The sequence below is a fragment of the Sceloporus occidentalis genome, unplaced genomic scaffold (assembly GCF_023333645.1).
Source record: "Sceloporus occidentalis isolate IW3139 unplaced genomic scaffold, rSceOcc1.0.p SCAF_10, whole genome shotgun sequence".
Classification (NCBI taxonomy): domain Eukaryota; kingdom Metazoa; phylum Chordata; class Lepidosauria; order Squamata; family Phrynosomatidae; genus Sceloporus; species Sceloporus occidentalis.
The window spans coordinates 38,871,701-38,886,312 of record NW_028316990.1 but is presented as its reverse complement, the minus strand read 5'-3'; the positions used below and the strand labels follow the sequence as shown (position 1 = coordinate 38,886,312).

At 46.2% G+C, this 14,612-nt stretch overlaps 1 protein-coding gene across 2 annotated transcripts in view; it reads left to right on the top strand.

Annotated features, from left to right (window-relative positions):
• LOC149306544 (myosin-11) overlaps window positions 1–14,612 on the top strand; it is a 42,906-nt gene that overhangs the window by 2,615 nt on the left and 25,679 nt on the right. For both annotated transcript variants that reach the window (XM_089539966.1, XM_089539967.1), the window contains exons 2-6: window positions 1,910–2,271; window positions 4,359–4,515; window positions 9,288–9,315; window positions 12,289–12,391; window positions 13,508–13,528. In XM_089539966.1, the coding sequence (XP_089396092.1) occupies window positions 1,927–2,271; window positions 4,359–4,515; window positions 9,288–9,315; window positions 12,289–12,391; window positions 13,508–13,528 (654 nt within the window). In that variant the 5' untranslated portion in view covers window positions 1,910–1,926. The remainder of the gene's footprint in view (window positions 1–1,909; window positions 2,272–4,358; window positions 4,516–9,287; window positions 9,316–12,288; window positions 12,392–13,507; window positions 13,529–14,612) is intronic.

The window sequence follows — 14,612 nt, the reverse complement described above, 5'->3', positions numbered from 1 at the left end:
TTTCTCTTGGCTGCCCGTCTCAGAGGTGGTTTTGTTCACATTAAATTTAATGTATGCACAATATGATGCATGGCAACGGACAGAGGGAATGCTAACCTTGACGGTGCACAGCTTTCCTCCTTAGAAGCATTGGAGCATCTGGGGCCATGAGCAGCATAGCATCCCTTGCTTTGCAAAAGGGTTTTGTGCCATTCCCTAAAAGGTATTTGTTTCACCCTTGGAGTTTTTCCCTTTTTCTTTTTTGGCCGGCCGGTGAGGAAAGAGAAGAACCTGGCCATATATGGAAGCCTAGCGTGGATCCGTGCAAACAGACCCAGGCCTCTGGAGAGGCTTACAAATGACTTTTGACTCTTTGCTTTATGGGGCTCTGGGTTCGACTTTGAAGATCTTTCCAGCCGAGAAGGAACCGGGTCGAGGGACCTCTTTCGGGCCTCTTTTTCCGAAGCAGCAGCCCAGATCCATCGCATCCCTTGCGCTGCTCTTTTGCAGAAAGTATAGCTTCATTAAACATGAAAATGTCTCCAAAGCTGCCAAGACAATGTCGAAAATAATGGCCTTTATTCTTATCAATGAAGCGATGTCTGCAAATGCAATGCAGAACTGATCATTAGTACTAATTATTATTAAGCTTTATTTATGCAGCGCTATACATAGAATCTATCAAAAGAGATAAAACGAACCTGCCTATGGCACACGTTCTACGAAAGTAATTAAATATATGTATATTAGTACATGTTGGCATTTGATAAAATAAGGCGGACAGTAACATTAAAGTAATGTTAGGTATCGATGTGGTTTGACACCACTTTAACTTCCAAAGTTTCTTACTATGGAAGCCTGGGATTTTTAGGTCTTACAGAGAAGGCTAAATATGTCCCAAAACTATAAATCCCAGGATTGTAAAAGGACATATCTATCTATCTATCTATCTATCTATCTATCTATCTATCTTTCTATCTGTGAAGGGAATGGAGGGAGGAGCACCAAACACAATTTGGTTTTTTCCATATAATAATTGATCTGCTGCTGTTCCAGATATTTGACTATCAGGAAAAAAACGTGCAAAATTATTTTTGGTCTCTTTGGTCTGTTTTTCATTTTGGGAATAAATAATCCATGTCCATGACAGCGAACCTGCTCCAGGTTTTAGTCCAAACTTGCAAGGAGCTTTGCAAGGCAATGGAAATGGCCAAAACGGATCCGTCGCTTCTGCTAGCTTCTCCAAAGTTTGCTCCAGAACCCAGAGCAGATTTCTTACCCAAATTCATGGGTACAACTGGCACAACAACAACAATAGTAATAAGTATTTATATCTCACCTTTCTGTGCAACACAGCCAGGGTGGCTTACAGGTTAAAACATTACAAACCCATATCTGTGCATTAGTGCAAATTTTTGCTCGCTTGCAGCTGCTGACATCTGTTCTTCCCAAACAGTTGATAAGAAAGTGGAGGGCAATTCCCAGCCTCTCTTTCAAGGGCTTTGAAATCAATGCAAGGCCAGCTGTTGCAAATGGCAAGGGAAATGGAGACCGGCCTTCAACCGGAGACAGACCTCCCTCGGCCCAAAACAAAGAGGGCTGTCAACACCATCCTCTGGGCCTTTTTGCAAATTATCAGCTGGGAGCATGGTGTTTTTTGGATCACGTTTGCTAAAGCATTGCATACCCTCCAACTACGACAACTTGGCAGGGACAGTTTTGATTCATCTCTGGTCCCCAGAGTCATAATCCAACACTGAAACCACAGAGCCATGCATCTATCTGCACTATAGAAATAATACAGCTTGGCACCATTTTGAGTGCGGTGGCTCCATCCTATGTAGTTTTGCAAGCTCTTTAGCCTTAAGATGCCAGTAGCATCACAGAAGTTTCTCTCTTTGTAATGCTGGGTTCCTCCTCTTCTTCCCAGGTGCCTCTTGAGCCAAAATGGCACAGAAAGGCCAGCTCAGCGACGATGAGAAGTTCCTCTTTGTGGACAAGAACGTGATCAACAGCACGGTGGCGCAGGCGGACTGGTCGGCCAAGAAGCTGGTCTGGGTGCCCTCCGAGAGGCATGGGTTCGAGGCGGCCAGTGTCAAGGAGGAGAAGGGGGATGAGGTGCTGGTGGAGCTGGCCGAGAACGGGAAGAAGGTGACCTTCAGCAAGGACGACATCCAGAAGATGAACCCCCCCAAGTTCTCCAAGGTGGAGGACATGGCCGAGCTCACCTGCCTCAACGAAGCCTCCGTGCTGCACAACCTCCGGGAGAGATACTTCTCAGGACTCATCTATGTAAGTAGGGCCTCCGTTGCTCCGTGGCATCCCATGCACATTCTCTGAGTTGGCCACTCGGGGGAGCCAAGACTATGCTATTGCATCTCTTTTGTATTCTTGGAATTGGCCACTTGGGGGAGCCAGGACTGCGCTATTGCGTCCCCTTTGCACTCTCTGACTTGGCCACTTGGGGGAGCCAGGACTATGCTATTGCATCTCTTTTGTATTCTCTGAATTGGCCACTTGGGGGAACCAGGACTGAGCCATTGTGTCCTATGCACACTCTCTGAATTGGCCACTTGGGGGAGCCAGGACTGTGCCATTGTGTCCCATGCGCACTCTCTGAATTGGCCACTTGGGGGAGCCAGGACTGAGCCATTGTGTCCTATGCACACTCTCTGAATTGGCCACTTGGGGGAGCCAGGACTGTGCCATTGTGTCCCATGCGCACTCTCTGAATTGGCCACTTGGGAGAGCCAGGACTGTGCCATTGTATCCCATGTGCACTCTCTGAATTGGCCACTTGGGGGAGCCAGGACTCTGCCATTGTGTCCCATGCGCACTCTCTGAATTGGCCACTTGGGGGAGCCAGGACTGTGCCATTGTGTCCCATGTGCACTCCCTGAATTGGCCACTTGGGGGAGCCAGGTCTGCACCATTGTGTCCCATGCGCACTCTCTGAATTGGCCACTTGGGGGAGCCAGGACTGTGCCATTGTGTCCCATGTGCACTCTCTGAATTGGCCACTTGGGGGAGCCAAGGTTGTGCCATTGCGTCTCCATTGCGCTCTCTGAATTGGCCACTTGGGGGAGCCAGGAGATAAGCCATCTGGATAGGAGGGATGGGACTTGGCCCCAGGTCTGCTAGTCACCGACTCCATGAATACTACAACCATGTTGGCTCTGATCCATGTGTCTGTGGGTGGATCTCATGTTAGTTGCGGGCCGTGAATCTGCTCCAGATTTTAGCCCGAACTTTAGCTACATCTGAGGAACTTTGTGGGACAGGGACAAGGGTCCCAAAAAGGAGGGGGACAGGTTGAGTCTCCCTTATCTGGAGAACGACCCTCTCCAAAAATCCCAGTGCTGGATAGACAAAGTTTTAGGACAAAAGAGTTGGAACGGACCAGTTGCAAACCCTGTTCTCTATGGGGCATTGCAGCCGTCCCCAGCCTTGCCAAGCAGATATTCCTCCCTTTGCTTCATGCCATATAAAGCCTTGTGTTTGTGTGAAAACGTTTGGGCCGTCTCCTATTATGGTCAAGAAAAGGGAACCCCACGCTTTCGGATCTGGGCTTGGAGGCATACTTGGCTTTTTTAAAGGTTAGCCAGGATGCTTCTGGGGTCGAATGTCATCCTTGCCTAATCTTTGATTTAAAAAGGGTTTTGTTTTTTGGAGAGGGGGCTGGAAACAAGGTTTTGCAGAAATGCCAGGTGTCCCCTTTGGCCTTGGATTGTGGACCCAGGAATGGGTTAAAAATCCCAAAGGAGAAGGAGAAGGACATGCTGTACTTGGAAAAGCATGCCTTTCTTCCAGCCAAAGAGCTCCGGTCAAAGGGTCAGCGATGGGATTAATAAAGCTCTATAGCAAAGGATGAGGATGACCAGACTTTCCTTGACTGCAACTCCCAGCAGCCCTGTTTGGCATCGGAAAAGGCTGGGAGTTGCAGTCCAGCCAGATCTTATAAGCGACGCGGGGTATAAATAAATGTCATTATTATTTATTATTATTATTATCTCGAAGGACTGTAGGATTCCTGCCCTCTTGCAGTTTCCTTATATAAATGTATATGATACAAATCAATATATTCCTTGGCATGATGGTCACTAGACTGTCATGGCTGCCACTTGCCCTGGGGAATCCTGGGTGTTTTCTTTGGTCCACGCACAGGTCCTTTAAGGAAAGAAAGCGACGGTTGTTGTGCCTTCAAGTCGTTTTTGACTTATGGGGTTTTCTCGGCAGGTGTCTTCAGAGCCATGGCCATCCTCTGAGGCTGAGAGAGTGTGACTTCTTGCCCATGGTGTCAATGGTCAAGATGGGATTTAAGCCCATTTAAGGGGGTTTAAAAGGACTTAACTTGCAACATTCTTGGGTTCCTCCTCCAGACTTACTCGGGCCTCTTCTGCGTAGTTGTGAACCCTTACAAGCAGCTGCCCATCTACTCAGAGAAAATCATTGACATGTACAAAGGGAAGAAGCGCCACGAGATGCCGCCGCACATCTACGCAATTGCCGACACGGCCTACCGGAGCATGTTGCAAGGTAAGATGGAGGGGACAAAACTCACCGTTCGCGAGTTGCGCATGGGAAAATGTCCCTTAAATTGGTACATAGGGAAGGATGGGATCCATAGGGAGACATCGCTTTGTGCGCACGGAAGGCTGCATAGCGATTGCGCTTGGTCCTCGTTCGCATTGGTGGCTTTGACTTTGACGGATATTGTCATTTGCGGATTCGATAAATACACTCTCTTTAGGGAGCTTATCACACTGGGGCTGATTTCGGCATTAAAGAGAGATTAAAGTGCATTCAAAGCATCCCGCAAATGGAGGGGGAATGGCGAATAATTGCGCAAATGGTTATCACACGCAATTGCAATACCTAGGATATCTTTTTGGGAGACATCTTTTTTAAAACAGAAATGAGACCCACATGGCCCTCTGGATCTTATTCAACTGCAAGTCCCAGCACTCTCCTCCCTCAAATCACTAATACATGGGGATGCTGGGAGCTCTAGTCCAGTGTCTGGAGCACTGCTGGATTTCCATCCCTATCTGGAAATCATCCTCTCTGAAGGGATGCCATAACCCAGAGGTTGGCAATTTGGGTCCCACAGATTTTGTTGGACTGCCATTTCCCAGCAGTCCAACAGACAGCCTAGTCAATGGGGTGAGGGATGCTGGGAGTTGCAGTCCAACTCTGTGCAGAAGACCTCGTGTTTTTAATTTGTTGCTGTGCGCCTTCAAGTCATTTCCAACTTATGGAGACCCTAAGGCGACCCTATTCATGGGGTTTTCTTGGCAAGGTTGGCTCAGAGGAGGTTGGCCATGTTATGTTATTACATTACTGTGCTGTATGTTTTAGTGATGTAAGCCCCTCGATCCCTTGGAGAGGAAGGGTAAAAATAAATTATTATTATTATTATTATTATTATTATCATTATCATTATTATTGCCGTGGTCTTCCCTTGAGGCTGAGAGAGCATGACTTTCCCAAGATCTTGTCCTAAGAGCTGGGATATTTGTGAGCCGCCTTGGGTCCCTTTCTGGGAGAAAGACGGCATACAAACAAAATAAAATGGGTTTCCAGGGTCAAATCGAAGCCCAGTCTCCAGAGTCGTAGTCCCACACCCAGACCTCTAGGCCCATGTTTTAAGAGGGAACTTCTGCCTTTTGTGGCCAAATCTGGGTGCCATGATGGGTGCCATGGAGGATGATGGAGAGGTTGGTTGGGGACGCATCTGTTTACATGGGCTTTGTTGCACCGCCATGCAACTCCTGAGCATGTTGGTGGCTGTTGCATGGAAGCATTCCTTGGTGGATTACACCCCATGTGCTCCAGATGGTGCATTTTGGGCACTGCCATGCCTTTGGGGCTGCTGTGACCCCAATTCCTCTCTTGTTTTCGTAACACTCAGCTTCGGGGAGAGCGGGACCCTCGCCAGCCAGAACATTCCTAGGGATCCTTTGGCACTGTCCGACGTGACTCAAAAAGGGAAAGCTCTCCATTTTGCCCGCTCCGTGCCAATGACCCAGGAGCGCTGGCGGCGTAGGACGCGGAGCAAATACTTTTGGCAAATAGGGGCATGGAGAAACATTTTCCATTTTTTCCTGGCGTCGGAGGAGGCAGCGCTGACGTCCGGAGACTCTGCAGGTCCCTTGATGGATCTGGCCTCTCTTTCCAGACCTCTGTCACCTCTTAATGGGAGATTTCCTGGCTGCAAAATCCCAGCGTTTGAACAAAATCTCAGCATTGTGGAACAGAATCGTAGGATTTTAGGGCTGGAAAAGGGACCCCAAGGGCCATCTGTTGCAACCTTGCACCGTGCAAGGAAACACAACTAAAGCGTTGCCATCATCCAATCTCCAGAGGTCTCTAAAGATGGAGGTCCATCACTTTCCAAAGCAGTGTCTTCCACTGTCAACCATCTCTTTTTACAGTCAAGAAGTTCTTCCTAACATTGAGGTGGAATCTCTTTCCTTGCAGTTTGAACCCATTGGTTTGCTTTCTAGTCTCCAGAGCAGCAGAAAAGAAGCTTGCTCCATCTTCAGCATGACATCCTTCCGATATTTAAAGATGGCTCTGTCATGCCTCCTTTCAGTCTTCTCCAAGCTAAGCGTCCTCATAAGGCCTGGTGGTCTCCAGACCTTGACCATTTTGGTCAACATCCTCTGGACGTCATCCAGCTTGTCCAGATCCTTCTTGAATTTGGATGACCAGAACTAGACACATGATTCCATAGGGAGGTCTGACCAGAGACCTCCAAGGTAGAAGAAGGCAAAAGTCACAGAATGAGTGCTTTTTTCATCATATCTTGTATCCCAGTTTTGCAAACCTTTCTGCCTCTCTGCTCAGCCAACTGGACCAGTTCTCTGGTTGTGTTGTTGTTGTTGTTGTTGGTGTTGTTGTTGTGTGCCTTCAAGTCTTTTCCAACTTAGGAGACCATCATTTTGGCCTTACTTGTGGGATGCTTTGAATGTGCTTTAATCTCTCTTTAATGCCGAAAGGAGCCCCAGTGTGATAAACTCCTTACAGTGACAACTCTATCATATGGTTTTCTTGGCAAGTTTCTTCAGAGGGAGTTTGCTATTGCCAGCCTCTGACTTGTGGAGGTTTGGTGCCACAACAGACTACAGCTCCCAGAATCCCATTGCAATAAAAGTGATGCCAAACCAGATTACTTCTGCAGTGCGGATACAGCCCATAACTCTGCTATCTCTTGGGGTTGTTGTTGTCGGAGATGTGGAGAAGCTTGGCCTCTATTTCTGGTGGGGAAACCTCCGTCAACGGCCCCATTTGGGGGTGGATGATGAGCCAGTTTATCATTCTTCTTGACGCCTGTCACTCGCTTCCTGCAGCATGGAAAAGATAGCCAGCGAGGGCTAATTCTGGCCTTTGGGGTTTCCTCTTTCACCCGTCTCTGTTGCAGAACCACAAACCATTCCCCAAAGTTTGCAAGAGGCATTTCCAGGGGACATTTTGCAAAGACGAAGCTGTCCTTCTTGGAGCACAAAATGTTCTTTTTATGCTCTTGCAGCATAAAAAGGAAGAAAGGAAGGGAGTGGGGGGAAAGTGTGAGATTTTGTGGATATATTGTATTTTAGCATGAGTTTTCGTGGCTATAAAGACCCTTGTTCAGGTGCAAAGGCAGGGAGTGATATTATTAAGGCCTCTGGTTCGTGGAAGTTTTTAAAGCACTAAACTATCAACCCAATCTACTTTGGAGACACAGAGATTTTCAGGACTGCTTTGAAACTGGAATGTTTAAAGGAGATTTAAAAGCCAGTGGAAAATGATAGAAGGCAGATCAAACAGGGGCCAAAATTTTCTACTATGATGAGAAAAGATTAAAGTCTGCCTGCGTTGCTTCAAATGGAGTCACATCCCTTTGCGCAGTGCAGCCGTTCTTACCGATGCCGTTTCCTCTTCCTAGTAGCTACTTTCTGGAGTTTGTGTATTAAACACAACTTCTCTGTTTTGAAGGGCTGACTGTATATCAGAGTTTGTTGCTTTTCTTGTGCAGTTTTTGTTGCTTTTCTTGTGCAGTTTTTCCCAAAGGCCTTCAGTCTTGCCATGCCTTGCCCTCTTTTGCGGTCACCCTGAGTCTCCAAACTGTTTTGGGGTTTGATGTAGGATTTGAATCAGGGGCATCTTGTTTTGTCCTTGTTTTCTCTCCCCAAAGATGCTGGAAACCCAGACTTTCTTTGGGAGGGAGACAAGGAAAATGCTGCAGCTGCTGTAAGGCAGAGAGATGCTGTCCGGCCGAAGAGCAGCCGGCGGCCAAAGGCTTTCTCCTTTTATGGTCAAGCTGCCCGCTCTGAGCCGCTTCCTTGCAGATAGAAACCATCTGATTTGGGCCTGAGATTAAGCAGCGGAGGGACCTGGGGGTCTTTGTGGGTGTGTTTTTGGGTCTCCCAAGAGGGAAACCGACAAAAGCTGGCAGAACCTGAGCCAGGCTTTTCCCCAAGAAAGGAACCTTTAAGACAAGAGTCCTAAAGGCTTGTGGACCTTGTTTGCAAAAGTGGAAGCAAGCTGTCTTCCCTGCTTTCGTAGGAGTTTATGCCGCGGGGGGAAATGTGGGGCTAAACAGTGATCAACCTGTGAAAACTGCGCAGCCGACATTAAAACGAGATTCACACAAGAGCCATGGATCCCGTGAGCAAACAGGCGATAGCCAACAAAAAGTCGCCCCGCAAATGATTTGCTGCGTTTTATTCACGGGTTAATTGTGCTTTAATCACGTTTCGCCTCAACGTTGTGCGAAAACCATTCAGCACAGTTGCAGGACTACCACAGGTTATTCATGGGGTAATAATAATAATAATAATAATAATAATAATAATAATAATAATACTTTTATTTATATCCTGTCTTTCTGTCCATGACAATCAAGGCAATTTACAGATTAAAAGTACATACAAACCCCATATCCCAACAATTCCCATCCTCTTAAGACATCAGATAGCACTTTGAACACAACGCCGTGTGAAAACCATTAGCGCAATTGCAGGATTACCCCGGGTTAAACACCATTTATGTTTCCAATTGTGATAAAGTCCCCAATTAGAACAGAAGCACAGGATGACTGAGTCGGAAGGGTCCCCCAAAAGGCATCCAGTCCAGTCCTTTTTCTGCCATGATGCAGGAATACGCAACTAAAGCGCTTCTGAGTCATATCCATCCAAACTTTGTTTAAAGGCCTCCAAAGATGGAGAATCCAACACTTGCAATAGCTATAAGAGAAAATGAAATTATATATATGTGTGTGTTCAGTGCTCACATTTAATTCTGTTTCCCTCTTTTCCCCCCTATAGATCGAGAGGACCAGTCCATCCTTTGCACGTGAGTAGACCCAATACAAATGCCACCTTTCCTCTCTCTTTCTCTCGCCTTGCCTTTCGGTTGTGATTTGGAGCTGCACAAGACTGCCTTTTTATTTGCTGGCTCCAAATGCTCCCATCTGGACTGCGACTCCCATCATTCCTGGTGACGATGAAGTCCAGCTCAGTTCAATAGAGGAAGACTGAGCGCACTCTGCACATTGAATACATGCTTTCTCTGCACACCCCTCAAAAATGCAAACACTTTGCCCAGCTATTGTCAATTTTGGTGTGTGTGTGTGTGTGTGTATTGAGTCATGGAAGTTGAAGGTGTCAAACTGGATGATTTCCGCAGTGCAGATGCAAACTTTTGAGTGCAGATGCAAGAGCGTTTGCAAGAGCAGTGTGCAAATACACACGCAATAAACACACAACTCTGACCCACACAACCCCACCGTAAATGGACCGACTGGAGAGATTCCATCTCTATTAATATTGCACAATATACTTGATGCAAACTTGCAACAAGTATATTATGCTTTATAGTTGGTCAATAAAGGTATCACTGATGGATTTTTGTTTGGATTTGTTAAATGGCCAACACAGCTTCCCCTGCATGTTTTCTCTTTTAATATTGTTATTGTTAGTTATTATTATTATTATTATTATTGAATTTACATCCTGCCGAGATCAAGCTAAAACGTTAATTTACAAGGTTAAAAAAAGAATTAAGCAACTATATATATATATAGACACACACACACACACACACACACACATATATGGTGGTGCTTTAGAGCTCTTGGTTCAGATGCAATAATCCAGGCTTCTCCGTAACCTTCTGCAAAAAGGAAACACCAAAAGATAGAGGTGTTGGCTTTCCTCTTCCTTCTCTTGGCTGCGACAAACACAAAAACGCCTTGTTGTTGTGCGTTTGATCCGAGGAAGCGATTCACAACAACAGATGAGCCCTTGTGCCAAGAAAGTTGGCAGATGGATTTCTCTCTTTATCGCATGTCTTTTGGAATGGTTTTTATTGACTTTTTCTTGCAAGTTGCTGCAGAAATGTCATTTAGAAAGGCTGGACATTTAAAGCTCATTTTTATCAGCCGGCCGGAAGTATTTGATTTCAGGCTGGGAAAAGTGGAAAGGAGCGCCGGTTGCGTTCCCAGGAGCTCCCTCCGTTGCAAACCTAACTGTGACCCAGACTTTGTGGGTTTATTTATTGACTTTATTTCATGATTTGGAGCACTGAGCTTCCCTTTTGCCCTTTTCCTTTTAATAACCGCAATTAAAGCAAGAGGCACTTCTTTCTCCTCCGAAAAACCCTTTGCTTTTTGTGTGTGCCCCAAAAATAAGAGATATGCATAGCAAGACCTCTGTATGATTCCTTGTTGTTGTGTGTCTTCAAGTCAACTCCAAAGTATTGCAGTCTGAATGCAAACCTATATTGGCATTTTCTTTGCCATCCTTTGGATAAAATTGGAACCCAGGACTTTTCAACTTCCAAACTTGATGACCTTTGGCCCCTCAACCCCAAAATCCAGAGTTTCCAAACCAGGGAAGAAGGGGGCATCTCCTGGGAATCTTCCCTATTTTCCAGAAAAGGAATGAGACAGAAAGAAAGGATAAGGAAAGAAACGTCCAAAGGCTCTGCCGCTTTCCATCGTGTTTCCGAGAGCAAAGATGCAAAGGAGATTTATGCGAAGGCCCTTTACGCAAATGTCCCCCAAAGCGGCATGTTTGCCTTGGACCCATTCCCAGAACACTTAAAATACTGTTTTTATCAGCAAAGCATGGACTTACTTTGCAAATTGGTGGCAAAGAGCCGGGTCCAGTTTTAATGTGTGGCTTTGAGAGGACCTTCCATGGAGACGCCTCTCTCTTATAAACCTGGACCAACACTTTTCTGGCTCAGCCAAAACTCTAGAAGACTTTCTTTATTATTCTTTCCTCCATCCCTCCGTCCATCCTCTCTCTTTCTCTCAACCTCCCTGAAGCAGAAGGGCCATTTTGGGCTTGTGCCACCATCGCTATCTTGAATCGTAAAAGCATCCCAGAAAGGATCGCTTCCTGGCCTTTTAAGGCGTAGAAACATCCCAAACCTCTCTCCTTCTCCCCCAATTTTTAGGGGGGGAAATAATTTCTCATTTCGTCACAAATAGCCGTTTATCAGTGGGTCTGCCTCCTAAATAGGGAGAAGAATGGCACCGGGGCAAAGTCAAGGGAAGGCTTCTATGATGGAGGAACCAAGGGAGGTCTCCCTGGACCTTTCCAATCTCTTTCCATCTCCATCCGCTTCTTCCTCTTTCAAAGATCTTCCCTTGCCCTCCAACTCTCCTGGTTTTGGAAGGGATGGTCCAGATTAATCTTCTGCCATCCCACTTTCTCCGCTGCTTTTAAAATCTCCTGGTTTTCCTCTCCTCCTCCCACTTTCCCCATTTTGATCTCATCTTACTTCCATTGGAAACTGACCAACGTTCCCAGTTTGGTAATAATGGTTACCATTAATTCTGAGCAGTCCCACTTTCTCCGCTGCTTTTCAAATGTTCTGGTTTCTCTTTCCTCCTCTTGCTTTGCCCCTTTCTCCTCAACCTATTTCCATTGCAAACCCACCAACGTTTCCAGTTCGGTAGGGATATTCCCCATTAATCCTTTCCCATCCCACTTTCTCCGCTGCTTTTAAAATGTCCCGCTTTCCCTCTTTGCTTACTTCCATTGCTGCAAAGTGAATTCAAAGTGCAAAAGCAGCACCCTTTAAGGTCGTTTTTGGATCTTCACTGTCCATAATTCCTCAATTTCAAAGAAGCTGCTGGAAACGGTGCGCAGGATACAATTGCAGAACTGAACCAGATAGGTCTGAGAGTGCATTTACAATGTAGATTTAATGCAGTTTGACACCACTTTAACTGCCGTGGGTCTCCATCCTACAGAATCCTGGGACATAGGAGGTGATAACCTCTTTTTCTCCTTCTCTGTTTCAATCCCTTCTTAGAGGGGAATCGGGTGCCGGCAAGACGGAAAACACCAAGAAGGTCATCCAATATTTGGCGGTGGTGGCCTCCTCTCACAAGGGCAAGAAGGACACCAGCATCACGGTAAGCGCCGAGGGCAACCTTGACTCCTGTTTTAATGTTTCCTGGGGCTGCGTTTGGGTGGCCCTTTGCACCGAGGACTGCAAAACTCCCTTTGCGGCAGTCATTTTTTAATCCTTTCCCCCTCCACCGCCGCCCTTCCTTCTCTTGCCAAATAGCTGACATATTCTTAAGAGGACGCGGTTATGTCACGGCTCCTGTGTTTATGGAAAAAGGGCCTCTTTGTTTGACATCCACTCCTGGAGCGCATGCAAGAGGAGCAAGAGGAGGAGGAAGAGGGGAGCGCATAGCTTTCCATATGTGGCTCCACCATTTGCAAGGACTTCATCCGGGTTTGAGAGATGCACCAGATCCCCCGTTTACATTTCAACCCTTAAAAATATTGGGGTGCATCTTCTGGGATCAGACCAAAGAGATGAATGGGATGATATAAAACAATGCACAAATTGCATACCCTGCAACGGTCCCCGTTTGGAAGAGACATTCCCCATTTTGCCATCCCACTTTCCCAGCTGCTACTAAAATGTCCCTATTTTTCTCTCTTCCTCCCAATTTTTGTCCTCAATTGCTGCAAACTGAGCTCAAAGTGCAAAAGGAACTTGCATTCAATGTGGAAAAAGGAGAGAAGTGGAAACCTTCCCCTTCCCAGTCGGTTCAGGCAAAAGCAAACCGATGCAGCCTTTCTTGCTAATCCGTGTGATATCCCTTTATTTTTAGCTTTAGCCATTCTAACCAAACTGGTGCAGCTTGGCCAGACGCTTCCAAGTTTTCGTATGTGAAAGTGATGCAAGCAGGATGCATATATTAATTTAATAACAACTCTTAGGAAGAGGAGAGAAGGGGAGGAATCTCACCCTTCCCAGTCGGCTCAAGCAAAAGCAAGCTGCTAAAGCCTCTTTTAGCTTGTGCCTTCTTCCCCCGTTCGTAACCTTTTTTGGTCCAGAATGGTTCTCTATATATTACTTCCACGTTCTTCCAAATCGACGGCTGGACACTTGGTCCAGAATGCGATGGGAACCCTGTTCTAGAGGAACATATATATAATATATATATAATATTTTGGGATGTACCGGGTAAAGATAACTGACCATTCTTTTATGCCGTGTTGTTTGACCGCAGCAAGGGCCATCTTTTGCTTACGTGAGTAACCTGGATCTAGTGCGCAGTTGCGCAGTTGCGTGTGTGTGTGCATTTGTGAAAAACAGTCACCGGTTGTAGATTTCTGCATGGAATTGTGATGCACTCCACACCACTTTGTGAAGAAGTCATTTTGCAGAGGTTGGGGAGAGGAGAAAGTCCCTTTTTTGGACTACAACTCCCAGAATCCCCCAGCCAGCTTTGCTGGCTGGGGGATTCTGGGAGTTATAATCCAAAAAAAGGGGCTTCCCCCCAGCTCTGGGCAATCTCTAGCATTGCACAAACAGCGAACATTGGTTTCGTGAGACCGTTTTCACCAAATGGTTCTCTCCAAAGAGCGTCGCCGTATTTCCTTTCCCGTTTTTGGGGGGGAAATCTCACCTTTCGACCCGAGCCCCAAAAGGGCCAAATACATAAATCAGAGAGCATTTGCCATTTTGATCCGCTTTGCATGCTGTGCGTTCATTTTGTTTAATTCTCTGCATCGCTTGTTTTCCATCCTTCTTTTGGGAGACCTCTGCACCTGCAAACCATGCTTGCATGCCTTTAGTTGAGAGGAGTGCAATAGGCATTCTAGCAAACATTTAAGCTTTGCAAATGGTGTTAATGCAGACTTGGTACACTTTTGCATTTGGTGACCGGGAGCCGAAAGGCGAGGAAAGGGGAGAATTAGCAAAACCCAGAAAGATCAACAAGGTTGCAATGATGTCCTCTGAACTTGGAGCATAGGGACGCTTCAGTTCTTGAGTGTGTCCGCACTGCATTTTCGTTGCAGTTTGATAGTGAATTATAGGGAATCCTCAGCTTTGTAGTTTGTTGAGAGACTTAAAAAAATCTCAGTTTGTTGTGAGATCTAATTTATTGCCCCTGAGAGCATCCCCCAAAATACACATTTGGGTTGGAGCATCTCAGATTTATGCAAGGAAGGAAGAGTCGCCCGTGCAGTTTGCTTTTCTGGATGTAACGGTTTGCAATGGAGATCTTTCCTCCTCATCTCCGATAGACATAAGGAAGTTCTTATAGGGAAATTGGAGCAGTATTCTCAAAACAAATGCCACTTTCCCAGCCATTATGGACCATATATTGA